General features: G+C 38.3%; 1 protein-coding gene across 18 annotated transcripts in view; it reads left to right on the top strand.

Annotated features, from left to right (window-relative positions):
* Positions 1-22,196, top strand: part of ARHGEF28 (Rho guanine nucleotide exchange factor 28) — a 197,951-nt gene that overhangs the window by 116,217 nt on the left and 59,538 nt on the right. For all 18 annotated transcript variants that reach the window (XR_007356563.2, XM_048849301.2, XM_075128538.1 and 15 more), the window contains 8 exons: positions 1,396-1,526; positions 9,331-9,632; positions 12,168-12,357; positions 14,496-14,607; positions 18,267-18,309; positions 19,782-19,905; positions 20,734-20,860; positions 21,233-21,288. Coding sequence is in view for 17 of the 18 variants with exons in the window: in XM_048849301.2 (XP_048705258.2) it covers positions 1,396-1,526; positions 9,331-9,632; positions 12,168-12,357; positions 14,496-14,607; positions 18,267-18,309; positions 19,782-19,905; positions 20,734-20,860; positions 21,233-21,288 (1,085 nt within the window). In the remaining variant the exon portion in view is untranslated. The remainder of the gene's footprint in view (positions 1-1,395; positions 1,527-9,330; positions 9,633-12,167; positions 12,358-14,495; positions 14,608-18,266; positions 18,310-19,781; positions 19,906-20,733; positions 20,861-21,232; positions 21,289-22,196) is intronic.

The following is a 22,196-nucleotide window of genomic DNA, read 5'->3' as shown; positions in this document are numbered from 1 at the left end:
GTTAATGCCGTCAGTCATTTCATTACAAAGCATACTACTCTATATTTATAAACTGCCTTTATATGTCCTTCTGCAAAAATGTAAAAAGGAAGTTATTATCCTACATAAGGAAAATCCTGGAAGTAGTACACTGTATGTCTGGCTGGACTGCACACTGGAGTCTGTGTGGAATCAGGGGAGAAGTCCTTTCCCTGGGCTCTGGCATGGCTGCTGCTATATTCTGGCTTCTCCATCTGTAAAGTGGTGGTAATTATGTTTACTATAAGCAAAATCTGAAAATATGTAGGATTTGAGATGGTCCGCAGTGCCATGCTCGGGTAGCAAGTAGGTAGCTACTACTGTTCTCATTTGCAGTTGATTGAGCATTAATGTGTTGCTAGAGCTGTGCAAGTAACTGATTTTTTTGGCTTGTTGCAATTTTGAGAAATCGGAAAAAAATTCTTTTGGATCAACCCAAAACTAAAATTTTTCAGAATTTTTGGCCAAAAATGGTTTTGGGTTGAACAAAATGTCTTTGTTTTGATTTCAGGCATGCTTAGTGTTTTTTAATAAAAGCAAAGGAAATTTTGAACTGAAGGGCTAGATTCACCAAGGGGCTTAGGCACTGCTCACAAAACAGAGGAGATGGTGGGGGTAGCGGTGCCCTCCTTGTACCTAATAGCTCATTGGCTAAGGCATTCACCTTGGAAATGGGAGACCCAGGTTTGAGACCCTGCTCTGAAGGAGGGATTTGATCCCCCGGTGAATGCCCTAGCCACCAGATTGTTGGCTATTCTGGCCTGAGTTTCTCTGTTTCTCCTATTGAAGCCGTTCCAGTATGTGTAAATAATAAAATATTCATTGAAGTAGGGACTAGAAACCAAGTGTCCCTGCTCTTGGTGAATGCCCTACCCACTAGGCTCCACTGCCTCTTCCATTTTATCAATGGCATGTAGATCTCTTCTTGAATCATGCCTGAAAAATCAAAATGTTTCATTTGGAAAGTGTCAAAATGAAATGTTTCAACATTTGTGGGGAAATTTTTATTTTTTTGACTGAAACAGTTTGGCGTAATTGGCAAAATGTGTTGGTCAAGCTGAATCTTCATTTTTTGGAGGAAAAAAAAAGGTTTTTGGCCAAAAAATGTCACTCAGCTGTATTTGTTGCTCACTAATTTCCGTTTGACAAATGTCGTGAAATCAGGTAGTTTAGCAGAGAGCTTCTGCATACAAATACAGATTTTTGAATGAATGCAGAAATGTTGTCTTAAATGTTCTGGGCATAACTAATAATAGTCTCTTTAAAATGTGATGCTTTAATGACTAGGCTTAGCTATTTTTATGGCAGAATAGAGAAGAGAAAAGGAAGTGGTATGAAAAAATAAATTCTGTATTTTCCCATAATATTTCATTCCAGAGCAACGACATTCTACACTTGATGTCCTCAAGAAATACCCAAATCCACCTACCTTCTTTGCTGCACCCACACGTACTGCCATGCTGAATGGAAGTGATGAAGTGTATGCAAATTGCATGGTAGTGGATCAAGTAAGATAGTCTTGCATCTTTGTGCTCTCAGTACACTGCTGTTCATTGTCTCCTGGTAAAATATATTATTTGAATTTTAGTAAAATGTGGGTCAGTCGGTAGAGCCTTCCAGTGTTTTATGTTTATAAATATTACATAGGTTTATTAGGGCTGTTGATTAATTGCAGTTCATTCACATGATTAACTCAAAAAAATGAATCACGATTAAAAAAATTAATTGTGATTTATCACAGATTTAGTCGCAGTGTTAAACAATAAAATACCAATTGAAATTTATTAAATATTTTGCAAAAAGAAAAGGAGTACTTGTAGCACCTTATAGACTAACCAATTTAAATTGGTTAGTCTATAAGGTGCCACAAGTACTCCTTTTCTTTTTGCGAATACAGACTAACACGGCTGCTACTCTGAAACCTTAAATATTTTGGATGTTTTTCTACATTTTCAAATATCTCAATTTCAGTTACAACACAGAATACCAAGTGTACAGAGCTCACTTTATATTATTCTTATTACAAATATTTGCACTGTAAAAATGATAAGAAAGAGTATTTTTCAATTCACCTCATGCAAGTACTGTAGTGCAATCTCTTTATCATGAAAGTGCAACTTACAAATGTCGATTTTTTTTTTGTTACATAACTGCACTCAAAAACAAACAGGGTGGATTTGATTTAAATCAAATGGATTTAAATCACTAGTCAGGAAGACTCAATTTAATCATCGATTTCTACAGAAAAGTGCATTCTTGTTGGTTGTTACAACTGTAATATATATTCTTCAGAACTCATAGATAGAGGTAGGTTTCATTTTTAGAAGGTACACACTATACATTTTTAAAGTGATTTATTTTGAAAACTTTTCAGATTAGTTTTACAGCTATATCAGAAAATGAATGATTGTTTGGTTATTTCATTTACCAAAGGTAACTGAAGCAGATATTTATGAAGTCACTGGGAGGTGAACTATCTCCAGTTCAACAGGTTAATCATTAATATTTGGAGGATTTTCTTGCCATGCTTTATTAGGAGGAGAACATCACCAGACAGACATTTAAATTGTTTTATTTAATTAAAACAGCAACATTATGTATTCTGGATTTTTTTCTTCAACAGCAAACATATAATATTTTTAACAAAACAAGCATATGAATTTTTGAATTTAAACATTCAAGTTTTTTAAAATCAGGTTTCTTTTTGTTAAAATTGTTTTTAACTAACATAGTTAAATGAAATATTTTAAAAAAAAATTAAATGGACTATGTCAGCCAGGTCAACATGAGAAACTTAAAATATTGGCTTCTGCAGCTAACTCAGTCGTCTTCACCTTCATTTTCTAGTTTGTTCATAATCTGGAAAAGAAAAACAAGCTTTCCTGCTTTTTCAGGTCCCAAATGGTTTCTCAATTTGGAATGAATTAGTCCAAAGGAAGAAAATATTCTTTCTACACCGGTAGAAGAAGCTATTGCTGTTAAAAGTGAGATTATCACTTCAACAGTCTCTGAATCCAAGTGCTTAAGTGACTTCCACCAGTTCACTGGTGTGACTTTCTTTAAAACAACATCAGTCAACATATATTTCTTGAATGGTTCACCCTTAGCTCTGAAGTTTATTATAGTTGGCATTATGGAGGGCTGATTGCTGGATGCCCATGTCACAGCCAACTCCTCTTCTTCAGCAGTTAAGGTTTGACCCTGGTACCGAGTATTGAGAATATTTGCAAGAAAATCAGCTGGAGATAGTGCTTGTCCCATAATTTTTTTAAATACTTGTAATTTAAATCTGTCATTGCATATTTCTCTTTTTAAGATCTCACTCAGTTCCTTCCAAATTTCAACAACATCAGCGATAAAACAGCTATTTCCCTGCATTTTGTTCAAGGCTCCAGAAATAGGCTTCAGGGTACTCAGCATGTGTTCAACATGTCTCTTAAGCCCAATGTTGAGAACTTTGGCTGTGACAATGCCATCTATTTTTTCACTATTTTGTTCACAAACTGTCATCAGATTAGGCCAGTTCTTGATATAGTGCTCAAAACAGTCCACTACTGAGTTCCATCGCACGTCTTGTGGGAGAATTAGCTTGGTTCCTCCCACTTTTTTCAGAGCAGCTGCTGCAAAGTGGTTGTTACAGAAGTATTTTGCAATTTCAACAACATTAGCCTTTATTTCTGAAACACTGAAGTCTTCGGCGAGGAGGTGCATCAAATGAGCACTGCAAGCATATGTTATTAGCTTGGGACTCTCTTCTCTCTCTTCTAAATAATTTCTTCTCATCTTGGATACATTTGCAGCATTGTCTGTGACCAAGCTGTGTACTAGACATTTGAATTTTTTTCCCCACAGTTTGTTATAGCTTTTACTGCTACTTCTTGTAAGTATTGTGTGCATTTCCTGATGTATCAATTGTTCCTGTAAGGAAGACATTCCCTTCTTCTGTTGTCACACAAGCACATACAATAGGATCACTGTGGACATTGCTCCACCCATCAAGACCCAGGTTAACAATTTCACTCTCTAGACCTTTTGCACACTGCTCAATTTCTCTTTCATACACTATATCCAGCAATTTGCCTGCGACATCTATTCTGTTGGTGGACTGTATCCTGGTCTTAATGACTGGACCATGTTAATGAAATGTGGGTTCTCAATCATACAGAAAGGAGAGTTTGTTGCATAAACAAACTGGGCAGTTTTTTCATCAATTACCTCTTTTTGTAATCTGCTGGTTCTTATCACAATCTTATCTATGATTGTTTCTGGAAGATGGAGTTTTTTTTTCTTTTTGCTACAGGTCATATATACTGTGGCTATGTGAGATACATGATGTGACTAAAACACTATCATTGGCAGATAACTCTGAAACTATAGAAAATGATGGTGATCTTGAAGGTGGATAGTCTTCTGAATCCTGTATGTTGAGGATGGATTCTCCTAAACAAAATAAGTCAGTGCAGTTATTTAATTATTATTACCATATTGCTCATTTAGTATTACTCAGTGCATTCACTGACACGCTGTACTACTTTAAAGGTGAATTTGTAAAGGAAGATCTGCCTGTTTCAGCTATTTATTTTTTATCACAACTGCATCTAAAATGACATTGTCATAGAGTAACAACTGTATTTTTTGCTCAAACATGAGAATTCAAGAATAGTCCAGAAGGAAGACAGGCAGTCCTTAAGAAAGAAGGTTGAAATAAAAAAATTTACCAACCTGAAGATCCTGCATGTTCAGACATGTTCCTTTCATCATCTTCAACGCAGCTTCCTCCTGAGAAGGAACACTTCTCATGATGTCATTTCATTCGGGCCTTGCATTTCTTTGTTGCACTGTTTGCATTTTGCACGCATGCCTGTCTTACCCACAGGTAGAGAAACGTCATTAAAATATTCCCAAACTGGGTCTCTTTTACGGCCTGCTGCCATTATAGGTTTTCCCTTCTAGTAAGAGAATTGTATGATAGATCTCAAATCAATGAAGGCTACGCTCAGAAAGACATCAAGACTTCTGGAATATGTGGCTCAAACAGTTTCACTTTTGTTTCTACTGCCTGTCCCTCCCTTCTCACATTTATCTCCAGACTTCTTCTCCTTGTTCAGATCTATTCCGCCCCCAACAATCTTCTATTCATTGAACTTTTTGAGACTTTGCACTTTCAAAGAGAGGTAAGGGATTGACTCTGTGTACACAAATTTGCAGAGGGACAATAGGGTTCATGTCTGTTGTTTCTCACTTCTATATATTATTTATTTATTTATATATTTAAACACATTTTTGCTATTAACAAGCATGTTATCTCTGGAGACACACATCCACAGTTTGAGAACTGAAAAACTAAGCATCTCTGATGGTATCTTCTAGACTGAGCACTGAGTCCCATTGGGTAGATAGAAAGATTAATCTAAATAATCATACAGGAGCCCCTGGAACCCCATAAGATTGGGTCCCTAATTCTTGAACTATTGGAACTCATTTACAAAACTTTTCTTAAACATTACATGACTATATTGTCTCATATTATAGAGTTAGAATTTATAATCCCTATTCCATGATGAGATATCTTTGAGCTATAATATATCTTAATTAAAACTATCTTTAGATAAGTTTTTTCCTCAAAAATCATTTGATCAAAAAAATCCTATTTAAATAAAAAATCTGTTTTTTTTAAATCATGGAATTTTATCCACCCTGAAAACAAAACAATGTAAAACTTTAGTATCTACAAGTCCACTCAGTCCTCCTTCTTGTTCAGCCAATCGCTCAGACAAACAAGTTTGTTTACATTTATGGGAGATAATGCTGCCCGCTTCTTATTTACAATCACCTGAAAGTGAGAACTGGCATTCGTATGGCACTTTTGTAGCCAGCATTGCAAGGTATGTACATGCCAGATATGCTAAACATTTGTATGCCCCTTCATGCTTTGGCGACCATTTGGAGGGCATTCTTCCATGCTGATGATGCTCGTTAAAAAATAATGTTAATTAAATTTGTGACTGAACTCCTTGGTGGACAATTGTAAGTCTCCTGCTCTGTGTGTTACCTGCATTCTGCCATATATTTCATGTTATAGCAGTCTCGGATGATGACCCACCATATTGTTCATTTTAAGAACACTTTCACTGCAGATTTGACAAAATGCAAAGAAGGTACTAATATGAGATTTCTAAAGCTTGCTACAGCACTCAACCCAAGGATTATGAATCTGAAATGCCTTCCAAAATCTGAGAGGGATGAGGTGTGGAGCATGCTTTCAGAAGTCTTAAAAGAGCAACACTCTGATGCAGAAACTACAGAATCCGAACTACCAAAAAAGAAAACCAACTTTCCCCTGATGGCATCTGACTGCACTGCTTTGGATCATTATCAAGCGGAACCTGTCATCAGCATGGACGTGTGTCCTCTGGAATGGTGGTTGAAGCATGAAGGGACATATGAATCTTTAGTGCATCTGGCATGTAAATATCTTGCGATGCCAGTTACAATAGTGCCATGCAAACGCCTGTTCTCACTTTCAGGTGATCTTGTAAACAAGAAGCAGGCAGCATTGTCTCCTGCACATGTAAGCAAACTTGTTTGTCTGAGCGACTGGCTGAACAAGAAGTAGGACTGGGTGGACTTGTAGGCGCCAAAGTTTGACATTGTTTTATTTTTGAACGCAGTTTTCTTTGTGCCTAATTCTACATTTGTAAGTTCAATTTTCATGATAAAGAGATTGCACTACATTACGTGTATTAAGTTAATTGAAAAATACGATTTTTTATTTTTACAGTGCAAATATTTATAATAAAAATAAATATAAAGTGAGCACTGTACACTCTATTCTGTGTTGAAATTGAAATCAATATATTTGAAAATGTGGAAAACATCAACAAATATTTAAATAAATGGTATTCTATTATTGTTTAATAGCGTGATTAATTCGCATGATTAATTTTTTTAATCGTGCGATTAATTTTTATGTAATAACTGCAACTTTGTTCCCTTGTCTGTCATTCTTGATTCATTTATTAGATGCTTTTAATAAACAAAATAAGTTATGAAAATGTAAATCTTTAGCTTTTTTGTTTTAGTTTTCTATGAGCTGAACAGCTCCTCTTCTTTGATTATTTGCACTTAAATTCCCTCTTATTTAAAACAGGGTCATGTTTCCTGATGTTTGTTAATTAACAAGTCCCTCAATTATCAATTCAACAGGAATAAAAAATAAGTGACCAGACAAACCAATGTCCAATTATTGTTATAGGATACCACAAAGTTGGAAGTGCTTTCTGCCAGATGTGATGTAAAACTGAGGTCCTGGCCACTTGTGATTATTAATTGTGCTATATTACTTATCACAAGGAGACTAGCTCCAGTAGATTCTGGCCAAACTACATTTTGGGTAATTGCATCCTACCTATCTAAATTTTCCCCACAATCTCAATTCAAAGTGCTGTTCTTCCTCACTTCTTATCCTACTGTAAACTGTTGTGGATAGATGCTATGTATTGTAAAACACCTGCCAACTTCCAGTGAGAGGTGGCTGCATTTCAGTGATGGTAGAAGTGATTCTTGTGCAGTAGAACCTCAGTTACAAACACCAGAGTTACGAACTGACCAGTCAACCACATACCTCATTTGGAACCGAAATACACAATCAGGCGGCAGCAGAGACCTTCCGCTCCCCCAAAAAGAAAAATACAATACAGTACCTTATTAAACATAAACTACTAAAAAAAAATGGAAAGAAGAATTTTTCTCCTGCATAGTAAAGTTTCAAAACTGGATTAATTCAATGTTCAGTTGTAAACTTTTGAAAGAACAACCATAACGTTTCGTTCAGAGTTAAGAACATTTCAGAGATACAAACAACCTCCATTCCTGAGGAGTTCACAACTCTGAGGTTCTATTATATATATAGTGTGACAAAGTTCCTCCTCTGCCTTGGTGGGTCCTGCGCTTATTGGTGGATTTGCTCGCCTCAGAGGTTCACGGCAGCCCTCAGTTTTGCCACTTTAGTGGCTCAAATCTGCCATTCACTCAGTTAGCCTCATCACTGGCCAGCATGGGGAAAAGGAAGAAGAACAATCCTTGCAGTCTCTGCTGATCCACCTAGTGGATCGGGGAATAGTCCAGAGACCTTCCCCTCTGGTGGAACCCACAGTCCAGGTCAACTCCTCTGATATCAAGTAGGGAGTTGGGGGAATGGAGGGATGGGGGGGACCCCGGGCCTGCCCTCTACTCCAGGTTCCAGCCCAGGGCCCTGTGGATTGCAGCTGTCTACAGTGGCTCCTGTAACAGCTGCCTGACAGCTACAACTCCCTGGGCTACTTCCCCATGGCCTCCTCCCAACACCTTCTTTATTCTCACCACAGGACCTTCCTCCTGATGTCTGATAATGCGTTTATTTCTCAGTCTTCCAGTAGTATGCCTTCTCACTCTCAGCTTCTTGCACGTCTTGCTCCCAGCTCCTTGCACACACACCACAAACTGAAGTGAGCTCCTTTTCAAAACCCAGGTGCCCTGATTAGCCTGCCTTGATTGATTCTAGTAGCTTCTTGATTGGCTGCAGGTGTTCTAATCAGCCTGTCTTCCTGAATTGTTTCCAGAAAGTTCCTGATTGTTCTGGAACCTTCCCTGTTACCTTGCCCAGGGAAAAGGGACCTACTTAACCTGGGGCTAATATATCTGCCTTCTATCACTCTCCTGTAGCCATTTGGCCTGACCGTGTCACAATAGATATAGATATATGTTATAAAATAGTTTGGGATCCTTCAGGATGAAAGGCAGTATATAAATGTAAGAAATTATTTTATACTGTTAACTGAAAATCTTGGAAGAAGGCAGAGATATTGAAAGTGCATCTTCATATTCTTTTCCCTCTCATTGAAAAAGTCACCCATCGCATTAAGAGCTGATAGTGTTCTTTGTGACCGACACAAAGCATGTAGTTAGGGCCAAATTTTCTCAACTGAAAGTCAGTCATGACCTAAAATGTCCAATAACACCCCTTTGATCGCCACAATTCTGCATAAAACTACCACTTTTATGTGTGCAAACTGAATAATGGCACATGCAAATGGCTACTTAGGTGTGTGAACAGCCATTTGTATCTGTATTTGTCCAAGCTGCACATATACTCATGACCTGGAGGCCTGAAAAACCATATTAGTTTGTCTCCAATTTCTATGCCGCAGAAAAGTAATAAAGGAAAAAATGGTGGTACAGAGAAGTGTAATTTGAAGAAAGATCACTATTCTCTAGCGATACATCGTTATTTACTTTTCAGTATCATTAATACATATCTATCTCATGCTCCAGGTTGGAGATTTGGATGTTAACTACATTAACGTAGACAGTGTCACCACTGAAACAGGCACGGATCAGATCCACTCATCCCCGACACCCAAGGGCTCATCATCTGCCTCACTTAAGGAAAGCAACCAATATATTTATGCAGAAAATGAAGATAACCAAATGGTAATGAATAACATAGACAACGTAAGCACACAGCCTTTCACTTCACCTTCAAATCTGTATGCAGCAGGTTCATATCTACCACTCAAGTCTTGTGGATTTAATAAGGAACGAAGTCAACTTTATGCTGACATGAAAAAAAGAAGGTATGGAGTTGTTTTGATGGTATTGTCAGGAAAAGATGAACATTTAGTAATATGTTTATATATACACACACACACACACACACACAAATGGCATTGCATGGAACTATACTGTGAGGGTGGGTTTTCCTGACTTTGAGAAGAAGTGCGTGGAGTAGCTGGAAGCACAGTGCCAGGCATGGTAACAACGTGCAGCTCAATCAGAACAGCTAGGCAAATAGCTCTGTGGCCAGTGATATAATTGGTCTATGGAGTCACATGAAGACCCATTAATACAAACTATGATTGTTGACGTCATCCTTGAAATCAAGGTAATCAGCATCACATTTTGTGTGTGTGTGTGTGTGTATATATATATATATATATATATATATATATATATATATATATATATATATATACACACACACATATATATACACACATTAAGTATATTTTAGTTCAGAAAAATAAAACAAAACCTGGAATATTAACGTCTCTACTGAGAGAAAGTCTGAAGTATCTTCAAAAAACTGTCCCCTAATCACTTATATCCCAAATTTTATGTGGTGCTTTATTTAGTTCTGTATTTTTATAAATTGGTTATAAAGGTTTCTTTTGGGGTTTTTTCTGTTTTTCTTTGGCTTTTGTTTCTTACAAACTGTAAGTGGTTTCTAAGCAACTTCATACTTTTTGGCGTAAATTGTGGTAGGTGCTGCAAAGTGTGACACTTGCTAGAAAAACAGAACCAGACAACTATTAATTTTGTGAATTTTCACTGAGAAATTTGTCAGAACATCATAAACAGTGAAAGTGAAGCATAAGCCAATTTATAACCAAACAGACCCTAAAGGAATTGTACATTCCTGAATGCATATGACTTTTGCAGATTGACAGTCACCGTGCTACACTAATACCATGAACCCAAATCTCTGGTGTGTTTGGCCTACTTTGTGCTGCTCTACTGGTAAAAAGCAGCCAAAACTCAGCAGGTCCAGCCACTGGAGGATTCTCCCACAGGCAGCTCTATGTTATGCTGGGAATAGGACCTGCTCCAGGATTGGGGAACACAAATATGGTTTAAAGCTACCTTTACACACACACCACATTCTTTCTGAGCTGTGCTTGGTGTTCCCCAGCTGCAACGCATGATCTGTCCCCTATTTTAATGTGTACTTCAAAATTATCCCTCCCTAAAACATTCATTGGGAGTTTTGCCTGAGTACAGATTACAGGATCAGATCAGGTATGAAGTAATACTACAATAAAATAATACAAATTTGTTGTTAAATAACATCCTCATTCAAGGACCTCAGAGTGCTTGGCAAACATTAATAAATCTTCAACACCTTCATGTAGGTCCTGTCTATATTGGAGAAATTTGTGCCCGTGCAACTCCTATTGTAAATTACTATAATAAGCCAGGATAGACTAAGTCCTGCTTCACATGGGTGTAATATGTCTACACTAGGCATTTGCATGGTGTAACTTCATCAGCATGGTTGCAATGGTGATGTTTTTCTAATGTAGACAGGGCCATAGGTAAGTATGGTTATCCCCATTTCACAAATAGGGAAACTGACACACAAATAGCCTAAGTAACTTATTTTTCCAGTGTCACATGGCACATTTGTGGCAAATGTGGGGATGGATAATATCCAAAAGTCCAATGATCAAACAGCTTTGGACTGTGTTGAAAAAGAAATCTTTTAATTAGGTGAATTCTAATGCTGTGTGAAGGAGTTACAATGCTACAATTCTAGCTTGGATCTGTAGTTATTGAGAAATACCATGCATATTCTAAACGTTTTGTCCTGGAAGACTGGAATGTTGTTGCAAGCAGTCAACCATTCACTTCAGTCACATTAATAAAGAAACCATGGGCTTATGTATACAGATAAAGGGACAAAAAGATTGCAGAGAACACCCCTGTGGTGTTGATACTTCTAGGAAATCTCATTGTAATGTTATATGCAAGAACATCTGCAAATCACACATTCTCTAATTGTGTTCATCGTTGATTTCATGAGGGTTGGGTTTTTTAAGCTTTGTCATGTTCCTTCATTTTTCTATCTTTTTTTAAAAAAGAAGGATTAATTTATACACCTTAAAATCAGACTTACTCAAAAAGTGGCTTCTAGGAAACTCCTTCAGCATACCAGATGTTGGAGAAAATAGTCAGAGCGTTGCCACATTATATAGGCTATTCGCACTTTTCCTTATCATGCAGCTTCTCACTTAAACTTGACTTTGAAGTTCAGAAGCAAAAGAGGAGCAGATATCTAAGACCCTGTTTACTCTACAAATGCATTCAGGTAAGGACCCCTGGTTCTAAGCCACTTGTATCTGGGCCTGGTTACAACATGACCACATTTTAAAGTATCGGCAAGATGCAACTGGAGTAAAGCCATGGGCACGATAAGGGAGGACCACAAAGCTGAGAGAGGACTAGAGCATGACTAACCCAAGCACCATTTATTAGACTGTTCACTTTGCTTGTTGCATTAAGTCTGATAATTAGATTGCTTTACATTCCATACATTTTGTTGTATGCTTTAGTTCTAGTCTTGATGACCTTGAAGTAGACATTGGAAGTGAAGGGATTTCTGACAGATCCCACGTTCGCTACCCTTCTTTCAGTTCTTCAATGACCGTGGCTGGCAGCAGGCATGAATTAGATTCTTCTGAGACAAGCACTGACCTAGATTATAGCATCCACAGGATGGACTCTAACAATCTGCAGTCAAAGGTATTCGGATATCATTTTGGTTTTGTTTATTTTGCTTTCAACTAAGTTGTTGAAAATATATAAGAATTTGTATTTGAAGGGCCACATTCACCTCTCAATTATATTAGTATAAATTCGGATTAACTCCATAGAAGTCAACAAAACTTATCCCAATTTACACTTGTCAAAGTTTGACTCAGACTCACAATTTATCAGACCACTCTGTTTTATTAGCAAAGCTGCTCTGCTAATACATTTAGAAGTGAGCCCCCCGAGTGGAGCTTGTGTCTCTTAATTTATACAGCTTACTGGGAGAACAAGTTACAGAGAAGTTACAGACAAAAGAAGAAAAAGATTTTAGTCACCACCCTTCGAGATCCCTGAGACCAGTCACGTATCTTCAATTACCTGCCACCCTTAACTATCTCCTTTAACAGCTTCCAGTTAACTTAACTAATTGCCCTTCACACCTTCCATTCTGATGCCTGCTTCTTAGACGTGCTGGCTCTATTTTAATTGCTTCTCCATTCAAAAGCTAACTGTCCCTGTGTGTGCTCCCTCAGATACTTTGTAACATGTTTTGGCATGCCCTCTCATATACAATGTATCCAGCATGTCCCCTTATACAACGTTATACAATGTTATACTTCAACACACTGGTATAACAGAGAGGAAAATTTTGCTCCGGTATTCTCTGTGGCACATGAGGAAGGTTAATGCCTTTGCAAACAAGTATTTTTTTAAAAAGACAGTCATGGAGGAGGGTCTAGTTGGCTGAATTTTGTACACTGACTAATACAAGCTCCTTTCTCTGCTAATGCTTCCCACAGATATTCTGGCTACTGTAACTTCATTGAACCTTTGGCTATTTCTGGAAACGTCAAACACATACACAGAGTTCTTTTCTCTTTTATTCATAGGCATGAGATTTATTTTTATTTGATCAAACAGATAAAAAGTCCTGGCTGCCACTGGGCTTTACCTGATCTTTCATGTAAGGGGAGGGGGAAAGATGATACCGGAGGAAAAAACTACTAAACCTAAATGCAAGAGAGCTATTTTTAAAAAACACTGGTTTGTTTCTATCAAGCAGTTTAGCAAAATTCTCAGTTGAAGCATAAATGGTTTTCTCCCCAGGTGTTTTCCAACATGCTCAGTAGTATTTATCCTGCAAATCAACATACTGTTTTCACAATATTTTGGAACTCAAGGCTGCTTCAGAAAAGTTTTTTGCAACATGGAACTCTTTGCTGCAAGTGCACGATGGAAATTCCTGTTAGTATTTCTAGGCCAAGTTCATTGTGAGCAATACATTTGTAAGGCAATGTCAGTGCTATCTGTGCCGATGATTTCAAATGACGGCCCTCAGTAGGGGTGAAAAGTAGTTCAGTTTTCATGCAACAGTGACTCAGTCACATAGTGTCCTCTTTGGAGAAAAGACTGCACTTTATGCTGCATATAGTCATTGTTGGTGTCATGATGCAAGCTTCCATCTGATAGAGCGCAGACCATCACTATTGTTTCTTTCAGAGCTTTAAAGTTGACTTCAGATCTGGAATTGAAACAAACAGAATATTGTTTTATCTGTGAAGCCACCTGTGCACTTAGCATGTCAAAAACATATCTATATAGTAGTGAAAATATAGGTTTTTTTTTAATGCAAGTCCGTGTATTTAATGAACCACAAAAATCAGATAATGTTAGTTTGATTTAAATTCTCAAAAGAAATGGGTTTTGCACAGGTAATTATGACTTTGCTTTCAAGGCATATCAATAACTAATCACCAGCTGGGGTAAGAGATTTCCAGTCATGGTATCCAGGCACAATTAGGTAAACGTAAGGGAAAAGGAAGAGAGAGATTAATTTCTTCCTCTGGAATATCCAGATCGTAGCTGGAGACAGAATACTGGGCTAGATGGAACACTGGTCTTTTCTGCTCTGAAAACACTATGTTCAAGTACCATCAGAAAAAGGCAGGGAAGATAACTGGCCATCTGATATAGTAGAATAACATCACTGTTCAGACTTTGGTCCCCACCAAATTGAAATAATTTAGGATTTTTCTTGCTCTGACTTTGCACACACACACTTTCCTGTAATACCAATTGCCTTTCTTTAAAATTAATGTGTTTTTCCCCTTCATTTTGATTTCTTCTAGGAATCGTTACTTTCTGGAATCCGGTCACGTTCTTACTCATGTTCTTCACCCAAAGTTTTATTAGGGAAATCTCGCTTTGCACGTGACTTCACAGTTTGTGATTCAAATGAAGGTGAGCATTAGTTCTACTCCATTTGCGTGTATGGAATGCCACAAACTCCATGCTTACTACAAGCCAAATGCTCACTTCTTTACTCAGGTCTGGATTGTCTCCCTGGTATCCATGTAAAGAGTGGTCCCCTATGTGTGCAGCTCTCCACCAGTCCATGTGGAAGTGGGGCTTAGCTGCCTCCACATCATCCCTCTTGGCTCTTCAAGGGGCACCGTATACGTCCAGAGCCTGCAGTGTGGGAGAACATAGAGACAGAGCTGCGAGGGAGAAGTGGGCAATCTGGAGGTGCGGCTAGGAGGGAGACACACGTTGTCCCTGCTCCAACCCTGCAGAGCTTAGTCAGAAAACATAAGGCAGCCTAGGACACAACTTTCTTTTCCGGAGTCCAGCAGAGAATCAAGGGAGAGGCCAAATTTGGTATAGAGGCACAGGCCCTTTGTGCCGAAGGTCCTCACATCCTGCAGATCCTTGGGAATCTGTGAGGTCTGTGTGTAAGCTGTGGCCTTTTCCATAGGCAGGGGAGCAAACACCACCTTCTTCATGGGATGATGTGTGGATTCATTGCGAGGGGATTCTCACAAACCTGCCTTCCCTCTGTTCCTATTCTGCATGTTTTACCATGGTAGGGATAATCTGATCCTCCGCTCCTATTCAGTCCTAACTCAGACAGATTTCCATTGAAGTTAGTAGGTATTTGCTCATCCTTGGAAAACTTGTAAGAACCTTACAGCGTAGCCTCATGTTACATAATTGACTGTTCTGCTTATGTGCTGCCTGCAAGATGTTAAGAATTGTTTCTAGCAGCCTTAGATTTTAAGGGTATTTTTGTTTGTTTGCTTGTTTTTAAGCTTAGCAAACAACACAGGCCTTCTTTGGAGAAAGCTGTGTAACATGCTACATTAGAAATCCATGGAATGATATAAAGTATGAAATATGTACTCGATCTTATTCATGATCACATCTCTGAAAATCAGTTAATTTTCAATAGAATCCATTTTCTTTGGTTTTTTTTTTAATTATTTTTGGGATAAGAACAAACCTGATTTTCTTCCAAAAGGAAAATTCATACTTAAAGCTATAAACATGAGAAAAGATGGGCTGGAAATTGACTGTGTATTTTTTTTTCTAATAAGTGCTGCATCATTTAAGAAAAGCATCCTTATTCAAGACAGCACTTAAGCATAACTTTAAGTGTGCGCTTAAAGTGAGGTGTGTGCTTAAGTGCTATCCTGAATTGGCTCCAGAAGCTTCATTATTTTATTTAGGCCTGTATCCTGGGAAGACTCACGCGCAGGCTTACCTTGCTGTACCATTGATTTCAAAGTTAAACATGTGTTTAAACCTTTGCAGGGTTGGGGCATTTTTCACATGATGCTTAGTAGCAGAATGCAAAAAACAGCAGCGACAATCTTGGTTAAAATGTAGGTGAACATTTTTTCAAATTCATTGGGTTTGGTCCCTCAAATCCACAATAACGCTTTGTTTCTACTCATAACTCTTTTTTGTGCACTGTCTGCAACACTGGGATGTTTACAAGTATTGTTATTGGTTTTTTTTTTTTAATGTAACTTTATTTTTAACAATTTTTCATCCTGCAGATTAGCTGAGAAGTCTTAAAAAGCAGATGAGGAACAAGGGCATGTGTCCCATAAGATCTAGAGCCCTCAATTCAGCAAAGTACTTAAACATGTGTTTAATTCCTGGTAATGTCAATGGGACTGAAGCACCTGTGTAAAGTTAAGCACATGGTTTAGAGCTTTGCCCTAATCAATCCTAAACCCTGACCTCCTATATAAAGTCAGAGTAAACTAATAGGAGTTTACATGGGGCTTGGGAGAGCTAGAATTATCCTTCTTCCCAAGCTATGGGACACAAATAGTCACTTTGTAGCCCATCAAGGCTGCGGAAGTGTCTGTAGTCACTGTGTTCTCCAAGTATGGGACGATTTGGCCAATGCATTTGTGTCATAAGTAGGGCTACGATTATGTCACGGAGGTCACTGAAGACACACAATCTGTGACTTCCAGGGACCTCCATGACTTTTTCTGCCCTAGGGCTGTCAGCAGGCAGCCCTGCAGCTCTCAGCCACTGCTGATGGAGGCTCCCAGGAGCTCCTAGCCGCTGGGCAGCAGGGGGACCCCAGAGCTCCAACTCCCCAAGGGTAGCTGGGCTCCCAGCAGCTGCCCAGCCATGGCACGGGTCACACACCCCTGCCCCAGAAGCCCAGCTCTGGCGGCCAGCGAGGGAGGATGGGGAACCCCGCAGCAGACAGGTCACAGGCTTCCCTGAATTTTTGTTTACTGCCCGTGACCTGTCTGTTGTTTTTACTAAAAATATCCCTGACAAAATCTGAGCCTTAGTCATCAGGGATCTGCTGAGCACATTGCTGGCCCTCCTTCTGTCTCAACCTCTCACCCTCCCACTGCAACATGTTGGCATGGACAGTGCTGCTACATGGAACTACTTTGCAGCAAGGAGAAGAAGCAGAGATTTTCAGGTGCAACTTCTCGGCAGCTGGGAACTCCCACGACTCCACCACTTTAATGTCTTGTTTAGGATTTGGCCATAAATGAGGGTAGAAAATCTGATCTTGTAAATTAAAATCCAATCTGAGTTTGCTGATTTGCGTTTTTGAGTCTAAAAGGATTAACCCATAATAAGAGAGTTTCATTCTTGCATCATGAGCTGCAATCTAGAAGTAGGATATGCACTGCCTACTGCCGTAGCAGTAACCAAAGCTTTTTTATACACATTGAAATAAATTGGCTACATATGTGTTTAAAGGAGGATATTTCTAGTATGTAACTGTAAAGAATTTGTCCCTGCTGTGTAGATGGTGTGTTCATGAACAGTGGTCGACCCCTTCTCCAGGCTATTTCACTCTCTAAATCAGTGTCTCTGCTCCATCCCTGTAGTAAGTACTGCAATGGCAACCCAATGGTGCTATTTTGCATGAAGCTATCTTCATTTTTCTATGGGAACATGGCCTTTATTTCTTCAGAAGAGCATCTTGTTGCACATGTTTGGTCTGGCAACTAACTGAAATGTGATTTGATTCTCAGTACGTACATGATAAAATATGCTATCTTACTTGCTGAACTGTCGGGTATTTTCTCATATGGGCCCTTTTTCAACAAGGTACTTGAGCATGGACCTAACTTTAAGCATGAGAATAGTCCCATTTAAGTCGTTGGGGCTACATATGTACTTAAAATTAGGCATATGTTTGCAGATAATCTCTACAAAGCTAAATAACGTCTGGTCTCGGAAATAATAGAAAAGAATCATGTATGTGTTTTACAACAGAATAGCTAAAAAGCAAAATGAAAGATTGAACCATTCAAAAAACCGGGTTGCTCAGAAAAAGATCAATATTAATTTTCTTTACTTCTTAAAAGCAATCCATCAGTTTGCAAAGACTGACATTCTCTGATGTTAACCCAGATCCAGGCAAACTCTGTCAAATACAACCTGTTTAATAAACGATGTGTATTATCCCGGGCAATCCTGCTTCTAATAATTTTTGCTTTCTAAATTCCCAACCAATTGTGCTAGAATATAATGACTGAGCTTACGTCCTGGTGGAGGTTATGTGCTTCAAACAAATAAATATCCCAATATAACCACGTTAGTTTTCATTAACTTTTTGTGTTTTGTAGAACAACGCGCATACAGCTTGCCAGAGCAATTGAAGGAAAAAAGGTATTGACACTTGCCACAGATGAATTTCTGCAGTGTAATTTTTATCCATCTACCATTATTTACATGTTAATGCTACTAGTTAAACACTAGTAGCAAAGATCTTTGTAATAATGATCATAACTGAAAAGTAGCAGACTCAAATAGACTAATATACCATGTTCTCTTGTGGTACCTTTTACTAATGGAATTCAGAATGCTTCTCTAGGTTTCTGTTATACTCCATACTAGTGTGAGAGTTGGATATAGTCTATAACAATGTTATATTTGCAACACATTTGTTGTCTGACTGTGCAACTTTAAAGTTTGGCATTTCTTAAGTCCATTTGGCATACACAACCTTAGCTCTCTCTGTGCAATAGTCTTTACTTCTGTAACCGCTTACTGTTTTTGTTGAATATAATGTCATGCATTTTCCCCTAAAACCGTTAAATGTAGGTGTTCTGCATCTATGTTACTCTACTCATTATTTTGTATGCCAGACAAATGGACACCATGAGAGCTGTTTACGTATGAGGTGCATACTGAATGAGGAGAGGGTTTCCATTTACTGTGCACCTTAAAAAACTGTTGAAAAAAACCTGAGTGTTCATGTTAGTAAAGACTGTATTATAATGAACACACACAGGGGAGCAGAGTTACAGTTTCACAGGCAACGTTAACTGGTACCTCTTGACTTTTGAGTTTTTCATTTTGCAACTTTTACTGACATTTCCTTTTACATTTATTTATTGCAAATAAAAATCAGTTGCATGTTCTGGATCGATGTGGCTGGATGCCAGGGAACCATCCCATTATCTGTGAAGTGCAGGAATCCAAATCCCATCTTTCCTTTAGTCTGGCAGTGACACTCCCAGCAGGTCCCACTGCTGTGTCATGTGCTCCATCTGATCCCCAAGTCAGGACTGCACTGTGACTTTGTAGGCTGGCTGAGAGAAGCCTCTGCTCCAGTGCCATCTAGGGAGAGAAGGAGGGAAACAGCACACATCTATGACCAATTCAGCAGGCCACCCAGTATTCAATAGAGCATGTGCTAAAATGCTGTGCTGAATTGGGACCTATGGGGCTGGTGTTCATGCAGAAGAATCCCTGGCTGCTGCAGCCCCAGCTTCTTGTTTCACAGCTGACTGAGCTCAGACATAGCAAGGAAAAGGAGTTAATGTGGGAGCTACCCAAAGGAACATGTAAAATAAGGGAATATACATGCTGAGGGGTTTGATAACAGTATAATTATGGCAAACTTGCAGTATAGTTCACATTATGTACAGTACCCATGTATGTGTTCATAATTAGTATTATGCAGGGACTAATGTAACTTTTTGGTTTGATGTTGACCTCTTAAATAATTATGGTTTAAACCTGAATACATCCTGGGATTGTTAAAAGCAGCTGAAGCAGAATATCAGCCAGGTGCTTCTCCGTTTTAAGATGTTATGTCCAGTGTAATGAGTTGTATTCACTGATTTACATTTTAGGATTCAGGAGGAGGAATGGGATAAGTATATTATACCTACAAAATCCGAGTCCGAAAAATATAAAGTGAGCCGTACTTTCAGCTTCTTGATGAACAGAATGTCTAGTACACGAAATAAGTGCAAGGTAATTCCAGATCTACATATAACTAGGTGCTTGTTAGCATAACTGAAATGCATTATAGCTTGGGATCAGATCTGTCTCGCCTCTTAAGTAAAGATAAGTGGCTGATTTTTGCAATTATTTAAACTGTATTTATAAGACATTTTAAATTTAAAACTTATGACAAATATGTTGACAGTGTCCTTGTATAGACAAACAATATCGTTCATTTTTTAAAGTAACCTTGTTTTCACAGTACTGAATTCCCTTGCCACTTTTTAATTATTATTACTTATCTCGTGTCTTGATTTAGCCCAAGTTCAAATGTCTGCAGTGTATTTGGAAAAAGTTTTCTTACATGATATACAAAAATAGAAATATTAGAAAGTATATGTCTATTTTTCTTATTATCCACAATAAGGGCTTGATTCTGTGGCATTTATTCAGTTGAGTAGTCCTATTTGAACTTAATGCGTGAGTAAGTGCTGCTGAGCATATGTGAGTTTTAGAATCAGGGCCCAAACAAAGTGCTAAGTGTAAACACAAAATTAATTGTGAAAAGTAAATCTGATACTTTCAGTGTTTCATTTTTAATAATCTAAAGTCTAGATTGTGCAACATATGTCCATGCTGGTGAGCACTTACTCACATAGTAATTCTATTAATGTTAGCTGCTGGGACTACTCATGTGAGTAAGTGCTCCCAATGTGACTCAGTGTTGTACAATTTAAAGAGATAAATGTTTTAAAATCCATTTTCTCATAAGAGAAGAATGTTTTAAAGTTATAATATTATGGTGGTTATTTATCTATTTTAATCTCTCTCCTTTTGCCTGGTCTGTTGGATCTGAAGACAAAGAATAAGGATGCCAAAGACAAACTGAACAGACATCAGTTTATAACTGGGAACTTCTCAGGCAGTATCCCGTGTATGGCATGCGACAAAGCCCTCTTAGGGAAAGAGTCATTGCAGTGCTCTTGTAAGTAGCTACTGTCTTTTATGCAGCTTTTATGTAACTTTTGAAAATCTGCTGAAAGATACTTGCTTAATATTCCATTTCAAGAGCGACAGTATCTGGATTTGAAAATACATACTTCTCTACCTACTCAGCCAGGGTCCCCAGGCCTCAGGGAGAGGGGACAAAGGTGATGGCCACTTGTTTCACAAGAGACTCTTGCTAGTTGATTCCTGAAACAGTCCTGGAGAAAGCTAAGAGAAAAATTAAAGCCGTCTTTGTGGCTATTTAGCATGTGGGTCTGAAGGAGGAAAAATGATGAAGTCCCAGAATAAAGTGCACTACAATGTTCGACCCCTTTCAATTTCAGGCTTTGAGATCTGTTTTTCCTTTCAGATTGCAATGCAATTGTGCATAAAAACTGTAAGGATTGTGCTCCTGCATGTACAAAGGTAACTTTCTATGCCTTACTGTTCTTACGATGTTGTTGTGTATATTCTCTCTTTCATTTTTTAAATCAATCTCCACAGTTTCTTCTATGGTGATTAGCGTATGCTGTGCTTATTCAAAGTGTTTGAACAGTACCTTGTCTTTGTAGGCTGCTTCATAATAGGTTCATGTTGATTGATTTACTTGTTATATGGAGACCTAGAAATAATTAGTTACTAAAACAAATAAGATGCCACAAAATGAAGCTGAGAAAGAAAACAGTGCAGAAATGATCCACCCAAGTGTTTGTACACAAAGGGCTGAGAGAATGCCAAATAAATATCTGACACAACCAATAAGCAATAAGCAATGTCCTTGAGCAAATACTGTATAAAAGGAGTGAAAACAGGTAGGGTCACTTCCTTTTTATCTTTGAAGCGTTGCAGGATAAATTGGGATGTGTAGTTTGATTTGCATTTCTAAGGTATACTTAAAAGGGCTGAGCTGAAGCGTAGCAGAGCCCCCTGGAGTGTAACAACCAACGTACTTCAGTAGGTAACCCCCAATTAAAATGAGGGCTACATTTTCAAAACTAAAGGAGTACTTGTGGCACCTTAGAGACTAACCAATTTATTTGAGCATGAGCTTTCGTGAGCTACAGCTCACTTCATCGGATGCATTCAGTGGAAAATACAGTGGGGAGATTTATATACATAGAGAACCCACTGTTCCTCAGACGTTCTTGTCAACTCTTGTCAAACCTGTCATTTTCAAAACTGTTCACTGAAGGGGGCTTCTGTTTTTTAGGGACTAACAAGTGATTTGCACTGGAATCAGCCACACCAGTGCAAGTCACTTTTCAAACTGTTGCAGTGCATATAAACAAGGGATTTGCACCAGTGTGGCTATATCGGAGTAGCTGTTGCAGTGC

Source organism: Caretta caretta, chromosome 5 (assembly GCF_965140235.1).
Source record: "Caretta caretta isolate rCarCar2 chromosome 5, rCarCar1.hap1, whole genome shotgun sequence".
In the NCBI taxonomy this organism is placed as follows: Eukaryota; Metazoa; Chordata; order Testudines; family Cheloniidae; genus Caretta; species Caretta caretta.
The sequence above is the reverse complement of the archived record's forward strand: the minus strand, read 5'-3'. Positions and strand labels throughout refer to the sequence as shown.